At 37.0% G+C, this 24,562-nt stretch overlaps 1 protein-coding gene across 1 annotated transcript in view; it reads right to left on the reverse strand.

Annotated features, from left to right (window-relative positions):
• Positions 1-24,562, reverse strand: part of WDR70 (WD repeat domain 70) — a 328,253-nt gene that overhangs the window by 6,767 nt on the left and 296,924 nt on the right. Inside the window, exons 14-17 of the mRNA XM_027863563.1 lie at positions 17,699-17,799; positions 15,926-16,005; positions 13,950-14,066; positions 3,086-3,248 (exon numbers count right to left, since the gene is read on the reverse strand). Coding sequence (XP_027719364.1) covers positions 3,086-3,248; positions 13,950-14,066; positions 15,926-16,005; positions 17,699-17,799 — 461 coding nt within the window. The remainder of the gene's footprint in view (positions 1-3,085; positions 3,249-13,949; positions 14,067-15,925; positions 16,006-17,698; positions 17,800-24,562) is intronic.

Genomic DNA, 24,562 nt, shown 5'->3' on the forward strand with positions numbered 1-24,562 from the left:
GAAAACAGAGAATGGAATGAAGTGTGGAGGGAGGGAAAGAGGGAATTCACAATGGATAGCTTCTATTTTTTTTTTTTCAGTAGAATAGAAAGTGAAGTCCTTTGCTAAAGGGGCTAGCTGAGGGAGAGGGAGAGAGATAGTATAGGAAGTCTGGGGAGGGAATATTTGTAACAGTCACAGAGAAGACAACAAAGGGATAGTCACGTCATGTGGCTATGAGGGTTTAGTTAAGATTAGATGACAAATCTGTAGTGAACAAGGGGTCTACCCTGGGACTTCTTACCTTTTCTCTATCTCTTGGTTAATCTCATCCGTTCTGAATGGTTCAACTATCTCAGTCTCTCCTAAAATTCAGTTCCAGATCACCACCTAATGGATATCTGCTACTATATGTTCATTTCAAACTCAATATATCCATGACTTTTCTCTCTTCCTCACTCCTCATAAGCACTCCATCTCTTCAATTTCACATCCACATATATCTCAGTTCAGTCCTTTTCTCTCTATCCATATAGCCTTCCACTTTAGGACCTCATCCCCCTTCACACCTAGACTTTATTGCAAAGGCCTCCTAAAGTAGTCTCTCTTCCTCCTCTCTGTCTCCTTTCTAAACTAGCCTCTACACAGCTACTCTATAAATGCTTGCAGGTAAGTAATAAATGCTTGTTGAACTGAATTAAACTGTACCCAGTTGGCATGGTTGCATGGCTTTCTCCAGGCGCAATCAGCAGCACACAAGCATAAATAAATAAGGTGGGTGGTGTAAGTAATCCATGGCTTAGATTTGGCAAGGTGTGACTGGCAAGAGGACAAAAGATTAAGTGATTCAGGAATAAATAGTTGATGGAATATGGCTGAACTGGTCAACAAGGGTGAACTTATTAAGAGAGGGAAGCAGAATCAGAGCAGGGGAAATAGTCTAGGAGAACCAGAAGGCACAGAAAGATTAAAGGTGAGCAGGCTACAACACATTACAAATGAGGAGTTGCACATCAGAAGTAGAGAAATTGCACTATTATGTACTCAACTTCATTATATTTCTATTAATGGCATCAAAATCCTCCCAATGTTCAGGCTCAAAGCCACCTTTGGCTCTTCTCCCTCCCCACCCTTCTCACTATACTCAATAAACTGTTGAATCTTCTGCTTCTCCCCCTCTCTCTCCACCATGACTTCTCCCTGTGTCTCTCTTTTTCTTCTTATCCCCTCTCTCTTTTCCTCTCACCTCCTTTCCACTCATGCAGCTCCCATCCTGGTTCAGGCCTTTATCACCTCTTACCTAGAATGTTGTAATAATTTCCTAACCAGTCTCCCTACTCATCTCCTCTAAAAATCATTGCTTACATAGGTACCAGAATAATATTTTTAATGCATAGGATTGAAAATGCTACTTCTCTGCTTGGACCTTCAATGACTCTATATCCTGTAGGTTAAAATACAAATCCCTTAGCCAGGTATTGAAGGCTCCTCCACAATCAGGCTCCAATCTTTACAACCTTATTTCATACTCTTCTCGTTTACGCAGTCTCACAGCACTCAGATGCCTTCTGCCTCTCTCCTCCTTCACCCATGTTTCACATGAAGAGGCGCCAAGGCAAAAACTTCTACATACATGAGTGATCCCATCCATCCCATCTCTAGCAGATTGCCCCCTCTCTCACCTGCACTCTCTCTTATCTTTAATCTCTTCCTGTCTACTAGTTGCTTCCTTACTGCCTACAAATGTCCGCATCTCCCTTCAGGAAACCTTCACTTGACTCACCTATCCCCATTAACGACCCATATATCTCCTCTTTTCATGTGGTTAAACTCTTTGAGAAAACCATCTACTTCCTTTCCTTTCACTCTTCTTAATACCTGAACAGTTTGGCTTCAGACATCATCATTCAATTGAAATTCATCTCCCAAAAGTTACTAACAATCTCTTAATACCTCAATCTAATAGCCTTGTTTCATGCTCATCTTTCTCGACTTCTCCGTAGCCTTTGACACTGTCAATCACCTTCTTCTCCCTGACACTCTCTTCTCTCTACGTTTCTGAACACCACTCTTCCTGGTTCTCCTCCTACCTATCTAACTGCTCTTTAGTCTACTTTATTGGATCTTCAGCCAGGTCACATCACTAACTGTGGATATCCCACAGGATTCTATTCTGGATCCTTTTGTCTTCTCCCTTTATATTATTTCAGTTGATGATCTCATTAAGTTCCCATGGGTCCAATGATCATCTTTATGCTGATGATTCTCAAATCTATTTATCCAGCCCTAACCTCTCTAATGACCTCCACTTTCATATCTCCAACTGCCTACTGACCATCTCAAACTGGATGTCCCATAGACATCTTAAGCTCTTCATGTCTAGAACTGAACTCATTATCTTTCCCCCAAAAACCTTCCCTCTTCCTAACTTCCCTATTAATGTTGACGGTACCGCTATCCTCCTAGTCATCCAGATTTACAATCGAGGTGTCATCCTTAAGTCTTCACTTTTTTTCATCACCCCCATATGCAATCTGTTGCCAAGATCTGTCCTTTTACCTTTGTAACATCTCTTGAATATAACCCCTTCTCTCCTCTGACACTGCTACTATCATTATACCCATTTCTCATCACCTCACATTAAGATTATTGCAAAAGCCTGCTGGTTGGTCTGCCTGCTAAAATCTCTCTGCACTTCAGTGCATCCTCCATTCAGCTGTTCAAGTGTTCTTCCTAAAGTGTAGGTCTGATCATGTCACCTCCTCTACTCAATAAACTCTAGTGGCTTCCTTCACTTCCAGGATCAGATATAAAATCCTGTGTTTGGTGTTCAGAGTCTTTCATAACCACCCATCCCTACCCACCTTTCCAGTCTTCTTATACCCTACACCTCACATTTAATTTATAAAAAGCACTTTTAGCATTCCCTGAATCAAACATAAGGTCAAGTTGATGAGCGACCACTATGGGTGCTTTTCCTATTTTCCATACTTAAACATATTAGGATAAAGAAAGGGGTACAATGGAGCCCCAAAACCTATTTGTATATGACAAACTCTTCCTAATTTGTTTTTAAAAAACAGAAACAACAAAAACCAGTCCTTACTTGGAATAAGCTGGAGCAACCCAATATGGGTTATCCTCAGCTTCCTTTGCATGTCGTAAAATGGCTTCCCGGGGGTTGCTGTCGTCAGTCTTATCCAGAGCAATGTTTTTCACTATGTATGATGACAAGGTTCCTCCATGTGTTCCAACTCTACCACCACGACCTGTTTCAGTGCAAAGAATAAAATTGAGAACTGAATTATAGACATGTACACATGGGCAATCCCAGTACATTCTGTACCTTTAGTAGTTTATTTATCCAGCACTATTTGACAAGATTGAAAAGTGCTTAGAGTGGGTTCCATCAGTGGCCTGTTGACTGAATTATGATATGCTGAGAAAGGGTGAGTTGGCCTATGAACTCCATGCTGACCTGATTTCCATATTTCTCAGTGAAATGAACTTTCCATCACATGGAGTATCTTCAAATCTTAGATGTTTCAACATTATGTGTATTAATGCCAAATCACACCGGCTTTGTTTCCTATATTAAGGCAGAATATGCTATTTTAGTGTGTTCCTATTGGCTTTAATTTAGGATGATCGTGAAAATAAAAAGCAAAAAATTTCAAGTTCCTCATGACATATACAAACATAAAGATACTTTTCCACAATTCTCCTTAATTATCCCTATTCACAAGTTTAAAAAAATCATAACATTTCTATTTGAACTTAAATTAGGCTAATTTCAAGTTGATATATCCAAGGTTAGACTATTTTTAGTTCTCAGTTGTTAAATGTATACTATGAAGTCAATGTTGTTAGGGAAAACATTGCTTTCTAAATATATATCCTACCATGATCCAGATGGCTGATAAAACTGAAATTTAATTCAAAATCAAATTAAACTTAAGAAAAAAAAAACCAGCCCAAAGCAAAACTCACCACTATATTTCTGAGTGCCTAATATGTGCAAGGTACTGAGGTAAAAATCAAAGCAACTAAGAGGTGGAAGGAATCTCAGGAACTTCCTGAAACAATTTATAATTAAACAAGAATCCTTTGCACAATACATGTGACAACTGGCCATTTTGTTTAAAGACTTCTAGGAGGGGGAAGGAAGGTGGCATGGAATATTTCCTAAGACAGATCATCCTACTTTAAGACTACGCTAACAAACAGGCAAACCTTCCTCATATCTAGCCTAAATCTGCCTCTCTGAAATTTCCACTGCCCTCTGAGGTCAAGAAAAACAAGTCTAATCCAGTTTTCACACGACCAAGATTCAAACACTTGAACACACCTATCATGTTCCTCCCTATGTCTTCTCTCTCTTTCTCTTTTTTTTTTTTGTTGGTGAGGCAATCAGAGTTAAGTGACTTGCCCAGGGTCACACAGCTAGTAAGTTTGAAGTGTCTGAGGCTGGATTTGAACTCAGGCCCTCCTGAATCCAAGGTCAGAGCTCTATCCACTGCGCCACCTAGCTGCCCCAGTCTTCTCTTTTCAAAGCTAAACATTCCTTGTTACTTCAACAAACCTTCTAATGGCATGATGCTGAGGCCCTTCATCATCCTCGTTGCCCTCCACTGGACACTCTTGAGTTTATCAATGTCCTTCCCAAAATATGTGTCCAAGAAATGAATGGAGTATTACACATATGCTTTGACAAAGGCAGAATATTAATGTCATCTCTTTAATCATGGATACTATTTCCTTCTTAATATCATCTAAGATTGAATTAGCTTTTTTTTTGGAGGGGAGAGAGGAGGAAAGAGGAATGGGAGAGATTCAAAGACCTCAACTAGCTTACAACCTAATTAGGGAAGTCAACACACATTAAAAAAAAGCAGTTAAGTAATAAAAAATTATTGGAATAATAATTTAAGACAATTATAGAGATGTTATAAGGCAATATATGACGAGTTGGCCAAATTGACTTTAAAAACACAACTACGAATAAAGAGAAAGGATATATCATGGTGGGAAATTTAAACTCCTAATCTTAGCACTCCAACTCTTTGATAATCTGACTTTAATTTATCTGTCTAGTCCGGGGGTGGGGAACCTGTGACCACAAGGACACATGTGGCCTTCTAGGTCCTTGGGTGTGGCTTTTTGACTAAGTCCAAGTTTTACAGAACACATCCTTTTATTAAAGGGATTTGTTCTCTGAAGTTCGGATTCAGTCAAAGGGCCGCACTTGTGGACCTAGAGGGCCACATGTGGCCTTAAGGCTGCAGGTTTCCCTTATCTGATAGTATTCCCATTTATATATCCTATACCTGGTCAAATTGGACTACTCTCTGTCCCTTCTTCTCTCTTCATGTCTTTGTTACACCATCCTCTATGCTCAAAAGGACTCCTTCCTTATCCACTTCTCCATCTGCCTTTCTGTAAGATTTCTACGTCAGATTCCACTTTCTCCAAGAAACCTTCTCTGGATGCCACCAGGTAAAAATGATAGCTCTCTCCTCAAATTTTTCATAATACTTTGACTGGCTCTCCTTTGTGTCTCTCACATTTTATTTTGTCTCATACTCCTTTGTGTCTATGTTTTATCTACTGTTTTTATACTGTGTACTCCTGGAACAAAGGACTGAGTTGCTTTTCATTTTGTATCCCTAGGACCTACTACAGAACCTGGCACATATGAGAAACTTAACTATTTCTTGAATTGAACCGGATAAGGAAGGTTTTACATAAAAGGTAGGATTTGAACTGGGTCTTGAAGAATGGATAAGACATACATAGGCAGACAGAAGGGAGTTCAGTAACACTTATCTGAGTATTACAACTGGATAGAATGGTTTTAGCAGAACCCTAAGAGGTAGGGAAGGGTAATGTTTGTGGGTAGACAGAAATGAATAAATCAATTTGATCCAAGCAAAAGATTCAGGAGGGGTCAAGAAGGGATTAAGGTGCAAGCAAGTAGGGTTCAGATTATAGAGAACCTTGTAATAAGTTTATATTTGTAAAATTTTATAGTTATAAAGTCTTTTACAAAAAAAAATTATTGTATTCTCACAACTCATGAAAGAATAAATGAATGATTCCTACGTGGGAAGGTGATAATTGTAACTCTTCAGAACTTTATCACTATTAGGGTAATTAGAAGGAGTATACATAGATAGAGGGTGTGAGTGTGAATTGACTATGACGAGATTACATAAAAAACAAAATTAAGGGGTGAGGAAAAGGACTGAAATGGGAGAAGAGGGAAGAGAGAGATTGGTGTAAATTATCTCACATAAAAGAGGAACAAAAGAGCTATTACAGTGGAGGGGAACATAGGGGAGTGGTGGAGAACACTCTCATAAGAATTGGCTCAAAGAGTATTGGAATAATATACACACTTAGTTGAATATAGACATCTATCTTACCCTAAAGGGAAGGAAGAAGGGATAGGGAGAAGAGAAGTGGGGGGGAGAAACAATGATAGAAGGGGGGGACAGATTGGGGGAGGCTGGTGGTCACAAGGAAAACACTTCTAAGGAGAAACAGGGTGAAAGGTGAGAAAGGAGGATAAACAGAGGGAAAATAGGATGAAAGGAAATTTACATATAGTTATCACAAATGTAAATGTTAATGGGATGAATTCATCCATAAAACAGAAGCAGATATCAAAATAGATTAAAAGCTAGAATCCTACAATATGCTGTTTACAAGAAACACATTTGAAGCATAGAGAATAAAGACAAGGCTGGAGCAGAATCTGTCATGCTTCAGCTGAAGTAAAAAAAAACCAGGGGTAGCAATCATGATCTCAGACAAAACAAAAGTAAAAACAGATCTAAATAAAAGAGATAAGGAAGAAAATTATATTTTGCTAAAAGGTACCACAGACAATGAAGTACTAATCTATATGAAACATATATGCACCAAATGGTATAGCATCTAAATTTTTAAAGGATTAGTTAAATAAATTACAGTAGGAAATAGTGAAACCATACTAGTGGGGAAATCACAGGACTAGATAAATCTAACCAAAAAATACACAAGAAAGAAATTAAGGAGGTGTAGAATTTTAGAAAAGTTAAGATATGACAGACCTCTTGAGAAAACTGAATGGGAATAGAAAGGAATACACCTTTTTCTCAGCATTACATGGCACCTACACAAAAACTGACTAAAGTATTAGGCATTTAAAACCTCACAATCATATGCAAAAAGCAGAAATATTAAATGTATCCTTTTCAGACCAAAATGCAATAAAAATTACATTCAATAAAGGGAAGTGGAAAGACAGATTAAAATTAATTGGAAACTAAATAATTTTAATAAATTAAATAATATTAAATTAAATTAAATAATGGGTCACAGAACAAATCACAGAAATAATTAATAATTTCATTAAAGAAAATGACAACAGTAAGACAACATTCCAAAATTTGTGGGGTGCAACAAAAATAGTCCTTAGGGGAAAATTTATATCTCTAAATGCTTATGTCAATAAAATAGAAAAAGAGCAGATCAATGAATTGCGCATGCAACAAATAAAAAAAAAACTAGAAAAAGAAAACCATAGAAGTAATAAATAAAACTAGAAGCTGGTTTTATGAAAAATAAATAAATAAAAATAAACTATTGGTTAGTTTGATTTAAAAAAGAAAAGAAGAAAACCAAATTACCCATATAAAAAATGAAAAAGGTAAATTCACCACCAATGAAAAAGAAATTAAAGCACTTATTAAGAGCTACTTTGCCCAATTATATGCCAAAAAAATCTAACAATCTAATGGATGAATATTTACAAAAACACAAATTGTCCAGATTAACAGAAGTGGAAATAGAATATTTAACCTCACCTTAGAAAAAGAAATTGAACAAGCCATTAATGAACTTGCTAAGAAAAAATCCCTAAGGTCTGATGGATTCACCAATGAATTCACCAAACACTTAATCCCAATACTATATATACTATTTGAAAAAACAGGTGAAGGAGGAGTTCCTACCAAATTCCTTTTATGACACAAATATGGTGCTGATACCTAAACCAAGAAGAGCAAAAACAGAGAAAGAAAACTATAGATCAATTTTCCTAATGAATATTGAAGCAAAAATTTTAAATAAAATTCTAGTAAGGAGATTACAGCAATATATCACAAGGATCATACATTATGGCCAGGTGAGATTTATACCAGGAATGCAGGGCTGTTCAATATTAGGAAAATTATTGCCATAATTGTCCATATTAAAAGCAAAATAAAAAATTATAATTATCTTAGTAGATGCAGAAAAAGACTGACAATACAACACCCATTCCTTTTATAAACACCAGTGAGCATATGAAGAAATAGAGCTTTCCATAAAATAAGTAAATCTATCTAAAGACATCAGCAAGCATTATCTGTAATAGAGATAAGTTAGAAGTCTTCCCAGTAAGATCAGAGGTGAAGTAAGGATGCCCATTATGACCACTATTATTCAATATTGTTCTAGAAATGCTAGCTATATATCCTACCGAAACTAATCTATGTATTCAATACCATCCTAATTAAATTATCAAAACAATTATTTTATTGAACTAGAAAAAATAACAACATTCACTTAAAAGAACAAAAGGTCAAGAATGTCAAAGGAATTAATGAAAAAAGAAAGTAAAGGAAGGAGGTTTAACAGAACCAGACTTTAAACTATATTATAAGGTAGTATTTACCAACACTATCTGGTACTGGCTAAGAAATAGAAAGATGGATCAGAGGAACATAGTAGACACACATACAAAGTAGTAAATGATTACAGTAACCTTGTGTTTGACAAATGTAAAGATTTAAGGTTTTGGGATAAGAATTCACTATTTGGTAAAAAAAAAAAAAATTGTTGGGAAAAGTAGAAAGCAGTCTGGGAGAAATTGGGCATAGACCAGTATCTTACACTACTTACCAAGATAAGGTCAAAATGAATACATGACTTAGATATAAAGGGAGATATCATAAGGAAGTTAGAAGAAAATGGAACATATTACCTATCAGACTTATGGGAAGGCAAAGAATTTATGAATAAACAAGAGATATAGAGCATTGTAAGATGTAAAATGATAATTTTGATTATATGAAATAAAAAAGGTTTTGTACAAATAAAACCGATGTAACCAAGATTAGAAGGAAAGCAGAAAATCAGGGGAAAAATCTTTATATACACTTTCTCAGATAAAGGTCTCATATCTCATAAATGTAGAGAAATTTGTCAAATTTATAACAATATGAGTCAATCCCCAATTGACAAATGATCAAAGGGTATGAACAGGCAGTTTTTGGATGAAGAAATCAAAGCTGTATACAGTCTTAAAACAATTTTGAGACATTAGCTCACACTTATCAGATAGACTAAAACAATAAAAGGGGAAAATGACAAATGTTTGGGGGGGATATGGAAAAATTGGGACACTAATACACTGTTGGTGGAACTGTGAACTGATTCCACCATTTTGGACAACAATCTTGAATTATGCCCACAGAGTTAATAAACTGTGTATACCTTTTGACCCCACAACACCACAACTAGGTTGAGATCTGTTTTCTAAGGTGATCAGGGAAAAAAGAAAAGAACCTATATATTCTAAAATATGTATAGCAGCTCTCTTTGTGGTGGCAAAGAACTGCAAATTAAGGGGATATCTATCAATTGGGAATGGCTAAACAAGTTGTGGTATATGATTGTGATGGAATACTACTGCGCTATAAGAAATGAGGAGCTGGTTGATTTTAGAAAAATATGTTAAGACTTGCATGAAATAATAACGAGTGAAATGAGCAGAACTAAGAGAACGTTGCATATAGTAACAGTAATATTGTTTGAAGAATAAATGTGAACAATCAAGTTATTCTGAGTACTATAAATTCTCAAATCAACTACAAAGGACTGATGAAGGAAGATGCTATCTGCCTCTGGAGAAAGAACTGATAAACAGAAGTATGCATAGTATCATTTTACATATATTTATATATCTGTCAAATGGTGGCCTTCTCTAGTGCAGGGAGGGAAGGAAGGGAGACAGTTCAGAATTTAAAATGGAAAAAAACCCCAAAATTTAAAAAAGGAATTCTAGCTAAAAATTGAAGGGATTAGAATAGGTAATGAGTAAATAAAACTATCACTCTTTGCAGATGATGTAATGGTATAGCTAGAGAATCCTAGAGAATGAACTAAAAAACTAATTGAAATAATTAACAACTTTAGTAAGTTGCAGGATATAAAAAAATACCCACATAAATCAACATTTCTATATATTATCAACATAGTCCAAGACCATGATATAGAAAGAGAAATTCCATTTAACTACAGACAATGTAAAATACTCACCAAGACAAACCCAGGAACTATATGAACACAATTATAAAACATTTTTTACACATAAATAAAGTTAGATCTAAACAACTGGAAAGATATTAATTGCTTATGAAGAGGCCGAGACAATATAATTAAAATGACAGTTCCATCTAAATGAATCTACCTTACTAACCAAATTACCAAAAAATTATTTTACAGAGCTAGAAATAATAGCAGTCATCTGGAAGAAGGAAAGGTCAAGAATATCAAGGGAATCAATGAAAAAAAAATGTGAAAGAAGGTGTTCTAGCTATAATAGATCTCAAACTATATTGTAAAGCAGTAATCATCAAAACAATCTGGTACTGGCTAAGAAATAGAGTGATGAATTAGTGGAATAGATTAGGTACACAATACATTGTAGTAAATGCCCATAGTAATTTAGTGTTTGATAAACCCAAAGATTCAAGATTTTGACAAAACAAAAGAGGAAAAACTGGAAAGCAACTTGGCAGAAATTAGATATAGACCAAAACCTCATACCATATACCAAGATAAAACCAAAATGGGTACATGATTTGGACATAAAGAGTGATACCATAAGTCAGGCCTGTACAACATACAGCCCACAGGCAGCATATTGTGTAGGTCTGTTTTATATTCTCTACACTTTTCGTGGGCTATTCAAAATCCTTTCATGGACTGCAAGCGCCGTGTGTGCCGTAAGCAGTCCACAGGCCAAATGTTGTATAGGCCTGCCATAAGTAAATTAGGGGAGCATGGAGTAGTTTACCTTTCAGATCTATGGATAAGGGAAGAATTTAGGACCAAACAAGAGATAGAAAGCATTATGAAATATAAAATGGATAACTTTGATTATATTAAATGAAAAACGTTTTACACAAACAAAACCAATACAAACAAAATTAGAAGGAAAGCAGAAAACTGGGCAAAAAAATTTTTTACAGCAAGTATCTCTGAAAAGGCCTCATTTCTCAAATATATAGAGAAGTGAGTCAACATTACAAAAATCTATGTCATTCTTCAATTGATAAATGGTCAAAGGATATGAACAGGCAGTTTTCAGACAAAGAAATCAAAGCTATCTATAGTTATATGGAAAAATGCTCTAAATCACTAAATCACACTAAAACAACTCTGAGGTACCACTGGACCTGAAGGACCATTATATTTTTCCATCTGTCTTGTAGCTGAAGCCTGCCTTGTATTAGAATATATTAGAACTTGAGCAAAGCAGGGACTTTCTTGCTTTTCTATTTGTATCTTCATCACTTAAGACAGTGTTTTCCACAAAGTAAGCATTTAGTAAATCTTCATTCATTTATTCTTTTTTTAAATAATATTTTCCCATTAATATGACAGAAAAGGAAACTCACAAATGTTTAAGGAGATGTGTGAAAATTGGGACAATAATGCAATGTTGATGGAGTTGTGAAGTGATCCAACCATTCTGGACAGCAATTTGGAACTATGTCCAAAGGGCTATAAAAATGTGCATACTCTTGGATCTAACAATGCCATTGCTAGGTCTGCATCCCAAAGAGGTCCAAAAAAGGCTAAAAGAACCTATTTGTGCAAGGGTATTTATAACATCTCTTCTTTTGTGGTGGCTCAGAACTGGAATGTTATACAATTAATAATTGTGAACTTAGTTATTCTCAGGAATACAATCATCCAGGATAATCCACAAGGACTCATGAAGAAAAATGCTATCAGCTTCCAGAAAATAAACTGATGGAATCTAAATACAGACCAAAGCATACTATTTTTCACCTTTTTTTTTGTTTTCTTCGACAAAATAACTAATACGGAAATATGTTTTATGTGATTGCACATGTATAACCTATATCAGATTGCTAACAGTCTCAGAAAGGGAAGAGGGGAGGGAGGAAGAGATAGAATTGAGAACTCAAAATTAAAAAAAAAAGTTAAAATTTTTTTTTACATGTAATTGGGAGGAAATATTATTTTAAAAAAATAAATGAACGAAGATTTATTAAGTGCATACTATGTGCAAAGCACTGTCTTAAGTGATGAAGATAGAAATAGAAAAGCAAGAAAGTCCCTGCTTTGCTCAAGTTCTAATATATTCTAATATAAGGCAGGCTTCAGCTACAAGACAGATGGAAAAGTATAATGGTCTTTAAGATGGATGACAATTCTTTTTTACTGCAATTTTCACTGATCAGACCATATTCTTTTCTAATGTCAAACCATTCGGCAGCACCAAGGATTTTAGTGGCAAGAACTTTCTCTTCTTCATCTTCAGTGGCTGTTGCTTTGAAAGAGGCAGGAGATGTGGCCTTTCTGGAGATGCTATTATCTCCACAAGTGTGGTATTTGAACCAAGGTCTTTTTATTTGAAATTCAGTACTTTTATGTCAGTAGAGAATCATTTAATAGTTTTAAGCTGGAGAAGCATGATGAATAAAACAATCTGACAAGATCAATCTGGTTATAATGTTCAACGTGGCCTGATGAGGTAAGAAATGAGAAGTAGTGAAATGACTTAGCACAGTACTGTAGTAATTTAGGCAAGAGGGCCTAAGAACCTAGACTAGGATAGTGGTAGTGGGAATGGAAAGGGACAGATATTAGAAGGGCTTCAAGGATACGGTCCAGTGATTAAATAAAAGGAGAAATCAAAGATAAACCTAAGATTCATCATTGATACAAACAGGGAAGCTTAGTTGGAGACACTGATTAAAAGGAAAAATGATAGTTTGGTTTTGTTCATGCTGAGTTTAATGATATCTAAGTAGAAATCACTGTAGTCAGAAGGTGATATAGGGCTAAAACACAGGTGAGAGGTCAGCTCTATAACTCTACACACTTAGAGAGCAAAGAGCAATTGTGAGATGACAGATGAAGTTATTAGGATTCTAATGTGCACTACATAACACCCCCATTCACGTAGCTACACTTTCCATTTCCTAAAGTGCCTACCAGAAGTCTATCCTGATCCTCTGGTTGCTAGTCTCCTTTCCCAGGAAATTATTTTGCATAGAGTTTATATTTAATTTCTTATGCCCATGTTGTTTCCTTCCAATAGAATGTAAACTCCTTGAGGACAGGGACTATTTAGTTTTTGTCTTTGTCTTCCTAGAATAATATATGCTTGTTGAATTGAATTTGCAGGAAATCCTAAGAACTTTTGTATTCTTGTGAAGCCAATATGAGAGGCACAGTGAATAGGGATCCAGCCTTGAATTTAGGAACAATGGGACTTGAGTCCTGCCTTTGACACAAACAGCCTGAGTGACCCTGAGCAAGCTACTCAACCCCTCAGTGGTCTATGTAACTGTCTGAGACTGGAAGTGGTAGAAAAGATGCCACCCTGAACTGGATGAAGACAGTTTCCTTATTCCAAGGAAATTACAGGTCTAGTTCTTACTGTTATCCCTATAGAGTCAAGAGAGTGAAGGTACCCTCATTTTGTAAGCAGAGAAACTCAGGTTACCTTCTTACTCGTCTGAAGTTCCACATGATGTTTATGTGTTGGAAATTCTGGTCAAAATTATTATAGCTTATTAAAACAATAATCTGAGGAAATCTTAAAGGAACAGAAAATATGAGTTTGCAATATTTTCCCCTAGTTGTTTAATGAACCTATAAAACCAACAGATCATACTTACCTGGGCCTGCCACAGGAGGTTCAGGTTTGTGAGACTTCAGAGGATCTAATCTATCCTTTTCCAACTGTTTTCTTGTACTGCGTTGGCGTGGCTCGCGGAACATAGGCAGTGCATGAGCTGGAAGTCACATTAAAAAAATTTCATTTTAATAATAACTCTTCCATCCAAAAACATAGCTAAAGAATGACTAACTGAAACATGAAATGGAAGGCATAATGACAGCCTCCATTTTTAACAGCAGACAGTCTTACTGTAACCAATTAGCCCATTTAGTTTTGAGATTTTTAGAGTCACTTGTTCACCTCTCTTGGAATGGAACTGCACACAGGAAACATGGTTAAATCCATGTCACAGGCTTCAGTTATGAAAATATACTTCCCAAACCATTTGTAAGCTAATAAAATTTGATTAGCAGTTAAACTCAGTTTCCGTGGGACTTCCTAAGATTATCCATCACAAATCAAAGATGAATAATAACTAACAGTTATATTGTATATAGCATGCCTTCCACCCCACAAATTTCCCCAGATGCTTCATAGCACTGAAATCACTTCATACATCACTGAACTTTGACCAAGTCCAAGGAGGAGTATGACAACACTGAGCAACAGTAGAAGGCCGGAAGAGAGAGACACTGTACGCCAACAAAACTAGGATAAAGGTTGCCCTGAATGTAGTGGGGTGCCTGAACTTTTGGTTTGGGCAATTTAGTGGTGACTTGAGCTACAGGCTTGTATATGAAAATGACTCTACAAAATAAAAAAAATCAAAGTAACACTTCTCTATATACTGAGGGTCAGATAACAGTTTTATTTTGGGGTTGGGGTAAGTGCAGGGGAGTGTTAAATACTTGTCATTGGAGCAAAACTGTCAGCATAATTCCTTTTAAAGCTCACATAAAGATTGACTTCTTTCAAGAAGAAAACTTTTTTTTTTCCAGGGGGTTGGGGTGTAGGGATGTTTTTCACAGTAAATACAAATGACTAAAATTTATATAGCCATTCATAGCAAAGATCTGGAAGCACTTTTTCATCCCCAGGAACCAAGACCACATCACTCACCAGTGAAATGCAGCTACCCTGGGGGGGCAGGCCAGTGGAGAACAGCCTCTATGCACAACAGTATTTTTAGGAGGGCAAGTGAAAAATAGCTTTTCTACTTCAAACGACTTTAAGGGTGGGGTGGGGGCAGGGGGGAATTTAAGCAAGCCGCATGTAATTACATGAGCTGGAATTTGGTCATGACACCGAGTTTAACACTTCTACTCTTGCAAAAAATGTCATGGGATATCTTTAATGAACCCAGGTTCTAAGGAGGTTGGTTTTATGTCTGATCTGCTAGGCAGAACCACTGGCCACACACTGCCCCCTGGATATGACACAAGGGCACTGGCCAGGCTAGTGGGCACTGTGGGACTTGCTGAGCCTCTTCAAAAGGTACTCGGTTTTCTTTCTCGACAGTCGTTTAGTCACTTAGAAGGGCATCCATTAACGGAAAATAATCAGCACGTCTCTGTAAAAAGCAAGTTTTGTCAGGCCAATTAGATTACATTCCCTGTCAGAATGACATCTGATAAATCTTGGAGAACCAATTCACCTTTATTGAGATTTTATATCTTGTTGCACATAATTTAACTTCACACACATAGGTCTGGATCCTCATCCCATGATCTTAGGCTAGGTTGTGGGTTTTTCAGAGGATCACAACCCTGATAATGATGGTTTACACCAGCTGGGATTTTCCCTTCTGGGTTGTAACAGTGACATGAGGAATCCAACAGTCCTGTCTTTGTCTGATGAATCACACAAGTTAAGTAAGTAAGATATTGCATGACTGGTAGTACCTTCCATATGAATGAAATAATTTTTCAATATATGCCTAAACTGAAGGCTTTTCCCCCCTCAGAATCCATGAAATCAATACCACATGAAAGGAGACAAGGGACGTAACTTTTAAAAATCATTCCAATCACTTACGAGTTATGATGTAGTCCTGGGTTAAAGTCTCAGCTTGTCTAGTCTTCCTTTTGTTTTTAACTACACATAATTTTGCTCCCCTAAGAGGAAAAACAAAAGAAAGAAAAAGTCATTTTCTTTGGTCCTAGAAACAAAGTATGTGTTGAAATGAACAGACATTTCTGTTTGGAAGTCTACTCTATACATGCCATCCTGCCAAAGTCCAGAAGTGGTCAAGCTAAGGGCAATAGATAGAACTTCCAAGATAATGGAATTCCACCTAGAAAACAGGAAATATACCACTCAATGGCTGTTGGCAAGTGATGGGAATAGTGAGACAATACAGCAAACGGATAGAATTTAGATGCTATTTTTAAAAAACTTTATAGTTACTTTTTAAAGAAAAACATAAAGACAGCCTTGTAGAGACCATTAAGTATCTGTCCTTTTTACCCTCAAAGAACGTAGAGTTCAAATTCTAGCCTAGGACACAGAAGAAAGTAGCCTGGGTGGTCTATACTCTGAAGGGCATCTATCCACATCTCAAACAGAACCCACATAACTGTCTGGAATTCAGTATGACAGGTAATGTTGGAAAGAGCTAAGGGGCTGCTGCCCAAGACGGAGCTGAGTTGGCTGGCTCTGTGCAAGGAACCCCATACTTTTGCAAGTATTCTTACAAAGGATGCTTGGATGTCTATTTTAATATCAGCAAGGAAAAATGAATTTTTTAAAAGAATGGATTTGGAATTTGCTGAATGAGTGTTACATCAGGGTTAATAAGCTTCTCAAAAGAAATGGGCTTCTCATCTCAGTTATATCCATTGCTTTCAGTCTCCTAGATAACAAAATGACAACTTGTTTCATGTAGCACAGTAGGTCTGTTTTTCTAGATAAGGGAGGGTACAGCACCCTGAAGAGAAAAGAGGACTAGCAGCTTTGATACACTGCACCTAATCACGGACAATAAATATTCACTAACTGGGCAAGATTAAAACTAAATCATTCCATCCTTTAAAAGAATAAAGACAAACCAGCCTATTTTGGCTGGTCAATCTCCCCACAATTAGAAACCACAGTTTTCTCCATAAAAGAAAACAGAATGAATGACCTTTTGGAAAAGAACAAAAAATTTCAAATCTTGGTGCAATAACATATGTGAGGAAAATGGAAATAGCTGAAGGATCAAATTAAGATGTTGTGCTTTTAGAGAAGTATATCTTTGGAACACCTACGTTCTGAGCCTGATGCCTGGGAAAATAAATGAATGAATGAATAAATGTGTGTGTGTGTGTGTGTGTGTGTGTATAAAAATAAATAAAATTATGCTGTCTCTATCTGCTGGCAGAGAACAATCTTACTAAACATCTCAACTAGTACCCGTAGAAAGAACAAGCTATTTTCATTTCTATTTCCCAACTTTGTGCATGCATCCCTCCTAATGCACACTGTGGACTGGGGGTGGGGGGGGGTTGGGGGGGGTTATAGGAAAACAGGATTTTTTTTTTCCTGCACTCAACATTCCATAAAGGAATTACAAATCCCCTGGAAACTCTCAAACACTGTGAATTCTGTATGGATCAACAAGGATACCAAAACCCTCTCTGAAGCCCAGTACTATTGGTTCAACATTTTAGTGCTAGGAGGCCTTACTCATACCAGCTGCATTTTCCCAAAGGGCAGATCCCCATAAAAGGGAAAAGAAACAAAGTAAAAGAAGAAAAACCTATCTCCCTCCCCTCCTCCACCGCCATTGTTGTTATTCATCTTCAATAAGTTATACTTATAAAATACCTCTGACTCTTGGTGGGATCATAATACACTTTAGCCAATCCATTTCCGGTTCCAACCATGATCTGGTTTAGCTTCGGATGCCACAGGCAGCGTACCACACTCTGAAAGAAGACGGGAACATCAGATAACTTGCTCTGCTTCCTGTTAATGCATTTTAATATATTGGAATTTCAGCTGACTACTAGTTTATTAAGTGAAACATGTCTCTTTCTTCCTCCTCAAAATTGTTACTGATAAATTTTCAGGTGACTCTCTTCTGAACCACAATTATATTCATAATGTTTAGTTCTTAGCTCATCACTTGGTGTCTATATGACACCCTTTAAAAATGAAAAGGATGTTCCCTTCTTGACATTTTCCCCCCTTTCCTGACAGTATCAAAACCACAAAGTTAGCCTTTCCCAGCTCCACTAGCATGTGTTGCTGGCATCTTGGAATGCTGGGCCCACATAAGTGAGTTAGGCTCACCACTGAAGCAGACTGGGATCTCAATGTTTAATGCTTTTACACACACAATATGTCCCTCTGGATGACAGACTGAGGTCCAGCTCTTTTATTTATTTATTGTTTTGCTCATAGAGATCAGAATTTTGTAATATGTTTGGGAACAACAGTGTCCATTTGTAGTCATTCACCTATATCTCACTTACCTCCTAGATTTAAAAAATAAAAATAAAGCAGAAAAAATGTGCATAATGGTATCAAAAGTCTTAACACATTTTATAGATTTGAATGGGTCATATGATCATGTGATATCACTGCCAGTGAGGAAAACTCACAGCACTTTTGGATCCAATGGACCCCAAAGTTTTTGTTGTCCCTTCCTAATCTGTTCCCTAAAGTGCTCAGACAAAACTACAACCTTCACTTTTGGTTTTTGAAGGGACACACAGTAATGGAAGCGATGGCAGAGATAAGGGGAGCAGAGAAAAGAAAATAAAGTCAACAGGGGAGAAAGCACTGATACCTCAAAAAGATTAGTGGCCCTAATTGTCCCCCCTTGTACCCCTACTTTTCCAGGACTACAAAATATTCTCAGAAACAGCAGATATGTGGAATGTGAGGCTACAGTAGGTACCTTCATATAGAGAAACATGAAAAAAAAAAAAGTAAAATTAGGGATCTACCCTTCAGAGTTGTAGTAAAAAGAAAACTCACTGAAATAGAACTTGGAATGGAATTCATTCTCCCAAAATATGGTTACAGCTGTCTTTTCCAGCTTCTTCTTCCGATATTGGATCAATATCTGACCCTCTCTGATAGAGCAATTAGTGATACAGAGATTATTGGCCTGACCTTCCTCTTTGTGGTCTTATGACACCCTAGATCACTAGGAATTTCCTAATGGCTACATGCAGTTAGATGATAAAGCTAGAAGAGCCACCAACATATTTGTAGCAAAATGACTACATAGATTGTTCAAGGACATATAAAACTATTTAAGCAATGTTCAAGTGAAGATTTCATTATTCCCTGTTAGGGATAGTAAAAATAATTTCTTGATTATTCTCTCATATTGTTTTTACTCTAGTGCTAGAGGATGAGAAGTGTATGACACAGATAGAGATGAAACACAAAGATAACACAGGACAGAAGAGGGGCCAGGACCTTCAGAAACCCCTACCAAAAAAAAGAAAAAAAGAAAAAGAAATGAAAGGATCATTGACAACCCTCCAAATGGATTCTGACCTGGCAGTTGATTTAATTTAATAGAATTACAGAATGTTAGCACTCAAAAGTACTTCAAAGATAATTTTGTCCAACCACCTAACTCATGCATAAAGAAATCTCTTGCTCAGTATGCTGAAGCCTGGGCAAACTGATTCAAGATCTGCTGGTTCTCAAATATGAGTTCAAGTGAGGGAGTTACAGAATTTGGCCACAAATCAGGGTAGACAAATTCCAAGAAACTAAGCCAACAGGCACCTTCCAAAGGCAGCATGTCCACACAGGCCAACCACACATTCTTGACTGCCTCCTGGAAAAGTCCAACCTTGGTGAGTATTCCTGTATCCCGATTCACATACCCTTCCTTCCAGACCAATTGGGCAGATAAACACATTGGATAGCACTTAGGACATATGGGGGGGGGAGTGGTGAGGAGGACAGGGTTTACAGTCCTTCTGGCACTGGAGAAGGAGAAGGTAAATGAAGGCTGCTTCAAATAAACAACCTTTCCAGTACCCTGACCATTGCTATAATAAGTAAGCAAAGCAGCCAACAGGGAGGTGTGTGAGTGGTCTGACTGAGGGAATGGACACTTAAGACTCAATTACTCTAAGGCAGTTATTAATCAAAGACTATAGTGATTCCAAAACATGGAATGACAAAACAGAATTCAAGGTCAAAGGTGGGTGGGCCTTTTTGTTTGTTAATGTTTATTGTATGTGTGTAGCTAACCTTTCTAAACTCTGCAGCTAATGTGGTTCCACATTTTGTACTGTCAAGGAAATGTATCTTATAGCAGGGTATTGGACATGAGCCAACCCAAACAAACCCTGAGACGGCATGGCTAGAGAAAGTAGAGCTGCCACACTGCTAACTTGTCAAACATGCATCCCCGGCCATACTTAACAACAGTACACGTGCCTCCCTGAAAGCTAAAGAAGCCACCGTAAGACAGGCTATAAATCCTCAGAAAAAGGTGTACTCAGTCAATCATTCAACAAATATCTCCTTCCATCTCCTCCCTTCAGAGATACTTCTTTGGATAAGGGATGGTGGGTATGTGTGTGGGCAGGTAGGGACTGTGGCATCCTGAACAGCAGATTTACAGTGAAACACTGACTGAAGAGTCTAAGACCTATTTTAATCCAAGGAAAGGGAACACACCCTTGGTAGATATGGTGATGTAGGTGCTTGAACAGTCAGTACTAAGTCTTCATGTTAAGATGAAAGAGGCCATCTTAAGGAGAGTACTTCAGTGTTAAAAAAAGGTTCTGCAATTAGTCTGCATATTGTAATCTACTGAATTTCCAAATCTGGTTAATAAGGTATTTTATTCTTTATACTGATCTAGTTAATCTTACAAAACATGCAAATCCATTCATGGCTTCCATTAGCTACCCAAGTTAAATTCCATTTTGGCATAAAATTAGCTTTGGTCTTTTAAACCCAAACCAGCTTTCCTTTGAGCATTATAATGTGGCAGTGCGATAGGACCACAACCTAGTCAGTAAATACTCAGTTCTAGCAGCCACAAGGAGCTGGAGTTGGAGATCATCAGCAAAATGACTACCAGGAGTTACAAGATTTTAAAGCACTCAAACAAAAGGATTTTCCTTTCTTGCAGAGAGGAAAATAAGGCAGAAACAAGGGTGGGGATAAAAAAGCACAACCAGAAGCCTGACTCTAAATTCCAAAATATTTTAGGTTTGTTGCATTAACTCTTTACAAGAGCAAAGCAGCTGCAAAGCATGACGAATTATATACTGGGTTTTAGTGTGCCCTTTAAAAAAAAATCAGTGGCATAAATGGTAAATCAGCTGATAGACAGATAAATAGATATATAGATAGATATCAAATATGTCATCTTCCAATCTACCTAATCTTAAAGTGAAAATCAGTAAGTTTATAAATTTGCTAATAGGCAGGTGGCGCTATTAAAATCACTAAGAAAAAATCCCACTTGTACCCACTTCACAAGTGTTACTAAAAAACAAATCAATGCCTGTGTAATATCGTATAAGTCTGTATAGCATATATCTAAACACCATCACTATCTTTCTATACATTCTGAAAGAGAGGAAGCCCGAGACCCTTCAAAATATTATATCTTACACATTACTATGTTGAAACTCCATTTCCTGATACTTTCCAGCTGCTAGCCCATACTATAAACCAAATCCCATCTGGTTTTAAATATGTTTTGTTTTCATCTCCTGTGTAGGGATATAAAATCTATATCTTCAAACTAACAGATTATTTGGGACAGTTTTCCAGGGCTTTCAGATCAAAATCCTTACCCCTACTTGTGATGGAAAATGTTCTATTTTAAAGTCTTCTTGTGATTTTCCAAAAGCACAGATCTGAATACATCACACCCTCTACTCAAAAACTCCAGTGGCTCCTTATCTCTAGGAGCCAATATAAACACCTTTGGTTTGATATTTAAAGCTCTTCATAACTGTGCCCCATATCGGCTTTCCTGGTTCATTACACATTACTTTCTTTCTTACACTCTATGGTCCAGCCTCAAGGCCACAGGTTCCCCACCCCTGGGGCCTAACTGGCCTTCTTGTGGTTCCTCATGCAATAGTACTCTACCTCCAATGTCCAGACTTCTGCACTGCCTATCATATTCTCTCCTCACTGTCACTTCTTGGCATCTCTGTGCTCTTCAAGATGAAGCTCAAGTGCCACTTTCTGCATGAGGTCTTTCCTGGTCTCCCCAACTACTAGTTCTTCTGCGAGCTTACCTTGCATCTATTTTGCATGTGCTTTGTCACTCATTTCTAAACTGAAGGCAGGGACTCTCATTTTTTGTTATCTGTATCTGTATCCCTAGCTCCTAGCACAGAGTCTGACACACAGTAGGGGCTTAATAAAAGCTTGCTGACTGGTTGCTTAAAGAAGTCTACAACTGACTTAGCGAATTCAAACCAATGCTAGCCTATCAAGAACATTTTAGTTCTTGACAGATTCTATCATCTAGTGTGTTAGTCATTCTTCCCAACTTTGTATCATCTTCAAAATATGATGAGCATCTTATCTATGCCTCTGTCAAAGTTATTAATAAAAATGTTAAATAGTACCAGGTCAAGCACAGTTTCCTAAGGCCATTCCACTACAGAGCTCTTGCCACATTGACACTGAACCATTAATAACAAATCTCCAAGTCCAGCGATCCAACCATTAGCACCAAATCCATCCTATCTTCTTCACAATAATATTATACTTCATTAAAAATTTTGTTAAAATCTAGGTAAACAGTATCTGCAGCATGACTCTTCTCTACTAGTTTAGTAATCTTGTCAAAAAAGGAATGAAGTTAGTCTGTCCAGACCTGTTTTTGATGAAGCAGTATTACCATTTCTCTTTCTAGAGGTTCACCAGCCATTTTTTTAGTAATCTATTCTAGAATTTTCCCAGGAATAAAGGTAAAATTTGTTGACCCATAGTTTGTAGAATTTGTTTTTGTTTTTTAAAAGGACAACTGCCCTTCTTCAGTTGATTCCTTTGCTGTTTTCTAAGATCTTTCAATATTACTGATATATTATTATAATACTACATTATTACTATGTAATCTCATTTGCTAGTTCTTTCAGGAACTGAGTCAGGTGGCTTGAATTCATCAGTTCTTACAATCTCCTTACTTATTTTGGGTATCAATTCCTTGTTGGCTATTTTTGTTCTGTCATTTCCCGTACAAAGATAATTTTTGCTGGTAGGGAGATGCAAAATAAAAATTGGGCAGCTCTCACCCACCCCAAGTAAAGGTCCTATTTCTTTATGGGTCCTCATTTTTCTCTCAATATGGTTGTTTTTTGGTTTATTTGGTTTTTTTGGGGGGGGAGGTGCAATAGAAGTTAAGTGACTTGCCCAGGATCACACAACTAGTGTCTTAGGTAGATTTAAACTCAGGTGCTCCTGACATCAGGGCCAGTGCTCTATCCACTGCACTAACTAGCTATCCTCCAACATAACTATTTTTTAAAAAAATTAACTTGGGGCTGCTAGGTGGTGCAGTGGATAGAGTGCCGACCCTGAAGTCAGGAGGGCCTGAGTTCAAATCTGGCCTCAGACCAAACACTTGACACTTACAAGCTATGTGACCCTGGGCAAGTCGCTTAACCCCAATTGCCTTCAAAAAAAATTTATTTATTTATTTATTTTTAGTTTTCAACATTCACTTCTATAAGCTTTTGAATTTTAAATGTTCTCCCCCTCCCTTCCCACCTCCCTCCCCAAGATGGCATGCAATCTGATATACACTCTACAAATACATTCCTATTAAACATATTTTCACATTAGTCATGTTGTAAAGAAGAACTAGAACCAATAGGAGGAACCACAAGAAAGAAGAAACAAAACAAAACAGAAGGGAAGAAAAAAGAGCAAATAGTATGCTTCCATCAGCAGTCAGACTCCATAGTTCTTTCTCTAGATGTGGATAGCATTTTCCATCATGGAACTTTTGGAGATGTCTTAGATCCTTGCATTGCTGAGAAGAGATAAGTCTATCAAAGTCAGTCATCACACAATGTGGCTATTATTGTGTACAATGTTCTCCTGGTTCTGCTCACTTCATTCAGCATCAGTCCAATACAAGTCTTTCCAGGTTTTTCTGAAGTCTGCCTGCTCATCATTTCTTATAGCACAACAGTATTCCATTACATTCATATACCACAACTTCTTCAGCCATTCCCCAATTGATGGGCATCACCTCAATTTCCAATTCTTGGCCACCACAGAAAGAGCTGCTATAAATATTTTTGTACATGTGGGTACTTTTCCTATTTTTATGATCTTTTGGGATACAGACCTAGAAGTGCGATTGCTGGGTCAAAAGGTATGCACATTTTTATAGCCCTTTGGGCATAGTTCCAAACTGCTCTCCAAAATGGTTGGATCAATTCACAACTCCACCAACAATGCATTAGTGTTTCAATTTTCTCACATCTTCTCCAACATTTATCATTTTCCTGTTTTCTCATGTTGGCCAATCTGATAGGTGTGATATGGTACCTCAGAGTTGTTTTGATTTGCATTTCTCTAATCAATAGTTATCTGAAGCATTTTTTCATATGACTACAGATGGCTTCAATTTCTTCATCTGAGAACTGCCTCTTCATATCCTTTGACAATTGGGGAATGACTTGTATTCTTATAAATTTGACCTAATTCTCTATATATTTTAGAAAT

The sequence above is a fragment of the Vombatus ursinus genome, unplaced genomic scaffold, assembly GCF_900497805.2.
Source record: "Vombatus ursinus unplaced genomic scaffold, bare-nosed wombat genome assembly UNPS02014772.1, whole genome shotgun sequence".
In the NCBI taxonomy this organism is placed as follows: domain Eukaryota; kingdom Metazoa; phylum Chordata; class Mammalia; order Diprotodontia; family Vombatidae; genus Vombatus; species Vombatus ursinus.